At 37.1% G+C, this 7,860-nt stretch overlaps 1 protein-coding gene across 1 annotated transcript; it reads left to right on the plus strand.

The window, feature by feature from the left end:
- Positions 1 to 1,193: 1,193 nt before the first annotated feature.
- LOC106342466 (cytochrome P450 83A1) lies at positions 1,194 to 3,069 on the plus strand. Its single transcript, XM_013781410.1, has 2 exons — positions 1,194 to 2,141; positions 2,259 to 3,069. The coding sequence occupies exons 1-2, from the start codon at positions 1,257 to 1,259 to the stop codon at positions 2,877 to 2,879; spliced, it is 1,506 nt and encodes a 501-aa protein (XP_013636864.1). The 5' UTR covers positions 1,194 to 1,256; the 3' UTR covers positions 2,880 to 3,069.
- Positions 3,070 to 7,860: the final 4,791 nt, after the last annotated feature.

A 7,860-nucleotide genomic window follows, 5' to 3' on the forward strand; every position in this document is an offset into this window, starting at 1 on the left:
AGCACAAATTCAAACATCACAAAAAATATTTACATAAACATTATAATACAATAATTTAATCAAAAAATACAATTCAAAAAAACAATATTCAAAAGAATAGTTATATACTTAATATTTGAAAATCAAAGATATTTTTGCTAAAATTGTACTTACCTGGCCAAGGAGATCGGCCATCTTTTTACGGATCGATCGATTGTTGAGCATGTGGTCGATCCAAAAATACTTTACAGTTTATTTAAATATCTAAAATATTTATTCCAACACTCAACAGATAGTTTTGCTAAATATGATAACTAGATAGCCAACTAAATTACAAAAAATATTTAAATAGTAAAAAATATGTTAATTTAACGTGTTAAAATTTAAAAATAAATTTTAATTATGACATGCATCTTAACATTTATATAAATATATATCATAACCTAAATATAAATAATTTAACAACTTAAATTAGAAAAAAATAACGCCCGGGTTAATCCCTAGTTATTAAATAAAACCAAAGTAATCAAACTATCAAAAAATCTAAGATTTTAACTAAAATCAATACATATATTTATTTTAATATAAATTTTTGTCAAAACTTTTTCATTTTGATGATTTATTTTCTAAAACTAGAAATTTCAAAATCCTGAAAATTTAAACCTAATATATCAACTATAATTTGATACGATTATAATCTAGTTCTAAAATCTGAAAAAGAAAACCGAAATTCCTAAACTGATTCAAACTGAGTAACCGAATGTCTTTTTTTTCTCTAAACTGTAAATATTATATTGATGAAAGGATTTACAACTGAATATTTAAGTCTGAGCCACATTGGCAAAGAGTAACCTAATGTCAATCGCAACTTTCGGCAATTATTGACGAATATTTAACTCCTCGATAAAACATCTGGATTGTATAGTCATATGCATAGGTCCAGGGTTCATTTAGATCACTCAATGAAAGATGTTAAGTAAAAATCTGTGTAAACAACAAACAGATATTGATAAAAACGAATGCGACTGCATAAAAGAACATATCAAGCATGGGACCAAGGACGTTGGGTAGGTGAATGTGTTCCTCACTTCAAACATGTGAGGTTTCACAGGTAGGTATAAAGATAGTAAGCATACGATTATAATATTTGATATTGGTTTAGTTCGGTTATAGTATTTGGTTTGGTTTGGTTTGGTTAAGAATAAAAGGAACTTAATGATTTCTATATATTAAGAAGCTGTGCTCTTCCACTCAAAAGTAGTAAGTAACAACTAAGAATGGAAGATATCATCATCGGGGTGGTGGCTCTCGCCGCGGTTCTCCTCTTCTTCCTCTCTCAAAAATCAAAAACCAAACGCTACAAACTGCCTCCCGGCCCACGGGGACTTCCGGTGATCGGAAACCTCCACCAGCTTAGCCAGCTTAACCCACAACGTTTCTTCTATGGATGGGCCAAAAAATACGGTCCAATCTTTTCATACAAGATAGGAAGTCAAACAATGGTGGTCATATCATCAGCTGAGCTAACAAAAGAGCTTCTCAAGACGCAAGATGTCAACTTCGCGAACCGGCCTCAGCACCGTGGTCACGAGTTCATAACCTACGGCCGAAGCGACATGGCAATGAACCACTACACACCGTATTACCGGGAGATGAGGAAGATGGGAATGAACCACTTGTTCTCACCCACACGTGTGGCCACCTTCAAGCACGTGCGGGAGGAGGAGGCTAGGACGATGATGGTTAAGGTCGAAAAGGCTGCCGAGAGAGCCGAACCTGTCGATATAAGCGAGCTTATGTTGACCTTCACGAACTCGGTTGTGTGCAGGCAAGCGTTCGGGAAGAAGTACAATGAAGATGGGGAAGAGATGAAGAGATTCATCAAGATTCTTTATGGCACTCAAAGCGTTTTGGGGAAGATTTTTTTCTCCGATTTTTTCCCGTTATTCGGATTTCTAGATGATTGGACAGGTCTCACGGCTTATATGATGGAGTGTTTCGAAAGACAAGACACTTATATACAGGAGATTATCGATGAGACACTTGACCCCAACAGGGCCAAGCCAGAAACTGAGAGCATGATCGATCTCTTGATGGAGATCTATAAAGATCAACCTTTCGCCTCCAAGTTCACTATAGAGAATGTCAAAGGCGTGATTTTGGTACGTCTAAAACATTTCTCCTTTTTTTTTTGTTATTTATGTTTTAATTGTTGCTTGTGCTACAATCAATCAGTTGCGTGTGTTTCACTCTTCTTATTGTTTTGTTTGTTACAAAAGAATATAGTTGTTGCGGGAACTGACACGGCGGCTGCGGCGGTTGTATGGGGAATGACGTATTTGATGAAGTATCCTCAAGTGATGAAGAAAGCTCAGGCAGAAGTGAGAAAGTATGCAAGAGAGAAAGGTTCAACGTTCATTACTGAAGACGACGTGAAGAACCTTCCTTACTTCAGAGCCTTGGTTAAAGAAACCTTAAGGATCGAACCTGTGATTCCTCTCCTTATCCCTCGTGCTTGCATTCAAGACACCAAGATCGCTGGTTACGACATCCCTGCGGGGACTACTGTCAACGTCAACGCATGGGCCGTGTCCCGCGACGAGAAAGAGTGGGGCCCTAACCCTGACGAGTTCAAACCAGAGAGGTTTCTTGAGAAGGACGTTGACTTCAAAGGCACGGACTACGAGTTTATACCGTTCGGATCAGGCCGGAGAATGTGCCCTGGAATGCGCCTCGGTGCGGCGATGCTTGAGGTTCCGTTCGCGAACCTTCTCCTCAACTTCAACTTCAAACTTCCCAACGGAATGAAACCAGAAGAGATCAACATGGATGTCATGACTGGTCTTGCTATGCACAAGTCGGATCATCTCAAGCTTGTTCCGGAGAAAGTGAGCAAGTAACAGTTTCTAATAGTCAAATAAATGTATCACTCTGGTTGTATAATATATATATATATACGTTCCTGTAGTGTACTATGCTCTTTGGTTTGGTTTCTTTTTAAATCAAACAACATTTCTATTACTTTTGAGGAACTTACAAATAAGAAAATAAGAGATAGGCGAGCCAGAAGGTCGTCTTGGGTTTGATTAATTTGTGCATAGCAAGACCAGCCATGACTTCGATAATAACAAAAGAGAACATAAACGATTAAATTACGTTAGTTCCGTCGACAATGTTTTTTTAAATACTTAACTAGTTTAAAGATGAACATTATATATATAAAGTATTTTTACGTTCTTTTACATATTATAAAATAAAAAATAAAAAATATATATTGAATCATTGAAAAATCATTAGCACAATCACATAAATCAAAACGATCGTTCTTATTTATTTAAAATTTTTGTTGGTAAATTAATATAAACATAGATATATAATATATCTTTTGTATGGTTACCTATTAAATAAAGCTTCATAGTCATATGGTTTTATGATCATGTATATTTTTTTATAACAAAAATGTTAACCATGATAATAAAATTTTCACTGTGAGATTTTTAATAATTTTAATAATTTATAATCATTTTTGAAAATTCAATGCATATCTTGAAATTTAAAAAGTTAAGTTTTCAATACTTATTTAATGAAAATTTTAAAATTAAAATAATTTTTTTTGTGATATATATACATATATATTTATTTATTTATTAATCTGAATATCTATTTACTCATATAATTTAATTAACATATTTGTATATTGTTCTAATAAAAAAATTAAACATGCATAAAAAACAAATTATGATTGGTTCACAAATCGACTTAACATCAACTTTTGCCGACTAAGGACACTTTCCTCACAAAAGTTTGTTTCAGGCAATTATACCAGCTATAATATCCATCAACCAGGCTGTCATTCTCAGATCTTATAAGATTTCTAATCCTTTTCTATCTTTTACATACTTATTTAAGCTATTTTTCTTTTATTGGTTTGGTCATGTATTGGATATTGCCAGTCAAATTGGTCCTCTCGCGGATACATGTCAGTTGTTTATAAAGGCCACTACACTAAGTGTAAAATTACTTAAAATAATCATAAGTAAACTATACTTTGGAGATAATAGAAGATATTCTTTATTTTATTTCTGTATATGCATGTCAAACATGAATTTTCTCTTACAGGAAAATTAGTAAAAATGAATAGAATCTTCAAAATAAACATACTTATTAGTATAAAGTGTTTAGAGTTGAATAAATCTTTGGCGACTGCGATGGCGACAAACTAGGGTTATCATGGGTTTGCGGCTATGGAATCCAGGAATCATTCGGGGTTTTCAAAAATGGATGGAGCATCATCAAGTGGGTCCTTATGGGAAGATCGGGACAGCAGGTTTTTTTGATTTGGCATTTTCGCAATCAGATCAAAAAAACTTTAGAAGATTGGGGAAATCGTCACATGGGCAGTTTCGAGTCTCTGGTTTGCATATGGCAGTTTGCATAGGAAAAGACTGGGAATGTTGGGTTATGAGGATTAATTACTTGGGTGGAGTTCAATGCTCATGGTTATACAAAATTGGTCTAATGAGTCCCAGTGATCTCATTATGATGGTATTAAGGTTTTTATCCTTTATGGTTGGGAATATTGGTATCCTTGCATCGGGTCCTGTTTGTTTCAGTGGTTGGTTTATGATAGTACTATGGTACGTATCTAATATTATTTGGAATATGATTGGTACTATTGGTGGAAGGGGGAGCTTGGCTGATCATCGAAAGAGTAACAGGAAGAGATGTTCTTTAACGAAGGAATGGGGCCGAGAAGCAGAGATCATGGGGTGGCAAATGTGGAAGCGGGGATGTCGCTGCTTGGTTTGCAGACATACCCTAGGAATCGTCTTAAAGGTATATGGGTGGGTCCCAAGTTGGACTGCTCAATGTATGGTCTTTTGGAGTCGGTGTTTGGAGTTGTTAACAGGGAACGAGTTCTCTGGTTGGACTCATTAAACCAACCACAGAAAAGAAAGTTAACAATATTAACAGGGAACGAGTTCTCTGGTTGGACTCATTAAACCAACCACAGAAAACAAAGTTAACCATAGCAATGGATCTTAAGAGGAGCCACAGATTGGCAAGAACTGATGCAAGGGCGTCAGGGAGGAGGAGAGGGAGCGAAACACACAGAGGAAAAGGGTCCATCACACCCTAGGAACTCAAAGAAACCAGATGTTTAGTTTATGGGTAGTACAATAAAGGATGTGATGTCGTGGGGATTGGGAGTCTTTTTTCATATTTTTAAAATAAGCTCAGTGAGCCTTTATTTGTGTTTGGGGTTGGGGTACTTGTGGTTTTATTTCGTTACTGCAGTTTGTCCTGTTATATGGAATAAATTTGGAGTTAGTTCTGCTTTTTGCACTGATATTGGAACATGGGTGTTACGGTTTGAGAGGAGTTTTGTGTTGCAGAGGTATGCATTTAGGTGCATAGCGAAGCAAGGCAGGAGGAGTTTACATCGGATCATGGGGCGATGGCTATGGTTAAATGGGATGGATTGTCATCAGGTCTGGTCTGTGGTCTCATCAAACCATAGACAGATTCAATATTCACCATGCAAGAGTGATTTTGGTAGAGTAGAGAGTGGTGTTATATATATGGTTACATTGTGGCTTACGAAATGGTTCTATAGGAAAGGAGGTCCTATATGGTATTTTCTTCTGGCTACATTATGTACTGCACGATTTAATATTAATGGTGGTAGGAGGGGCTGTTCTAATTGGAGCATCATAAGGTTAGGCAGGAGATTAATATGTATCTTCATTAAATTTAAATATGCAGTGTTACTGCATTCTACAGGAATACGTGAGGTGAATGTGCGACTGAGTGTTATTGGATCCAGGCTGGAGGGAAGTACAATGGAAAGTGATGGTTATTTGGCAGGAAAAATAATTTTTTTAAATGGAATACGTGGTAAAATTAACTACGATTGCATGGTTATAATGAGATGTGGCCGACAAGAACTAGTATGGGGTTATACGACTATGATGGTAACGGGGATATTGGAAGGGGTTCTCTGGTTGATTTCAAAGATATGGTGGTGGTTGCGATTTGAGAGTATCTTTAAACCCAAATTAAGAAGCTCTAGAGAGCCTATAAGCCGTTTATATAATGAGAGCACTTAGTTGGAATTGCCGAAGAATGGGGAGTAAATGGACTATAAGTTATTTAAGAGAAATATGACATAAACATAAACCAGACTTTTTATTTTTATCGGAAACTAAGCAGGAATTTGAGTTCGTTCAAGGATTTTAAGCCCATTTTGGATTTGATAATTTAGTTACGGTTGATCCAGTAGGGCAGAGTGGTGGGCTGGCGCTATACTATAACAATGATTATCAGGTGAAGGTATTATTTTCAAGTAACCGAATGATAGATGTGGAAGCAGTGGCTTTAGGAAAGACGATTTTTTAACATTTGTGTACGGGGATCCAGTGCCAGATTTGAGGGAGCAGGTGTGGGAACGTTTGACTAGATATGGATTGTCGAGATCGGAACCTTGGTTTATTATTGGGGATCTAAATGAGATTACAGGAAACCATGAAAATGAGGGGGGCTCTCTGAGGAGTGCTGCATCATTTGTTCCTTTTAATAACATGATTAGGAACACTGGTTTACTAGAGTTTCCTGCAAAAGGAAATAAATTGTCATGGCGAGTACGACGAGGAAAAGGAAAAAGGGCAGTGACGGTAAGATGCCGATTAGACCGAGCACTAGCGAATGAGGATCAAGATTTTAAAGGAATATGAGGTGGTCTCTGGTCAGCTGATAAATTTTGAGAAGTTCTCAATTCAATTTGGACATAAGATTGAAGAATCGATGAGACAGGAGTTAAGAGATGTCTTGGGAATACAAAATTTGGGAGGAATGGGATCTTATTTAGGATTACCGGAAAATCTTGGCGGTTCTAAGGTTCAAGTTTTTGGTTTTGTTCAGGATCGCTTATATAATAGGGTAAATGGATGGACTTTTAAATTTTTCACAAAAGGAGGAAAGGAGGTGATCATCAAATCAGTGATTACGGCATTGCCGAACCATACGATGTCTTGTTACCGATTACCTAAGGCCACCGCAAAAAAATTAACGAGTGCAGTAGCCAAATATTGGTGGAGTCCTGGAGGTAGTACAAGAGGACTACATTGGAAATCTTGGGATAAGGTATGTGTCAGCAAGGAAGAAGGGGGATAAGGTTTTAAGGATATAACCGATTTCAATACAGCAATGTTTGGTAAGCACTTATGGAGGCTAATAGAAAAGCCACACACGTTATTTTCCCGGGTTTTTAAGGGTAGGTATTTTAGGAATGCCTCCCCACTTGAACCGGTTCGATCATACTCTCCGTCATACGGCTGGAGGAGTATTGTCTCTGCTCGATCTCTGGTAAGAAAAGGACTAATCAAAAGGGTGGGAACAGGATCTTCTATATCAGTATGGAACGATCCTTGGCTCCCAACCACTCGCCCGAGACCAGCCAATAAAAATCAACACAATTTGTTTCCCGACCTTACAGTGGACTCCCTTATTGATTCCACTTCGCGAAGATGGAATTCGCAGGTTCTTCGGACTTTGGTGGAGCCACAGGATGTGAAAATCATAGAAAGTATACCTTTGAGTAGACACCAGATTGCAGATAGTGATGGATGACATTTCACAAATAATGAAAACTTTTCGGTTAAATCGGGATATCAAGTGGTGAGAATTTACCCGGATAGGGAGAGAATACCGTTATTCATTGGTCCTACGGTTGATGTTCTAAAGGCTTTTTGTTGGAAAATACGGTGCCCACCAAAGATAAAACATTTTCTTTGGCAATTGATCTCAGGATGTATAGCAGTCAAGAAGAATTTGCAGGCACGAGGGATGCAAGGGGAGATATGCTGTGCAAGATGTGGAGCA

This window comes from Brassica oleracea, chromosome C4, assembly GCF_000695525.1.
Source record: "Brassica oleracea var. oleracea cultivar TO1000 chromosome C4, BOL, whole genome shotgun sequence".
Taxonomy (NCBI): Eukaryota; Viridiplantae; Streptophyta; class Magnoliopsida; order Brassicales; family Brassicaceae; genus Brassica; species Brassica oleracea.

Excerpts from the sequence above, each read along its gene's own strand:
- LOC106342466 (XM_013781410.1), top strand. The coding sequence starts at position 1,257 with ATGGAAGATATCATCATCGGGGTGGTGGCTCTCGCCGCGGTTCTCCTC. Across the intron at positions 2,142-2,258 it reads ATGTCAAAGGCGTGATTTTG|AATATAGTTGTTGCGGGAAC; the intron begins GTACGTCTAAAA and ends TTGTTACAAAAG.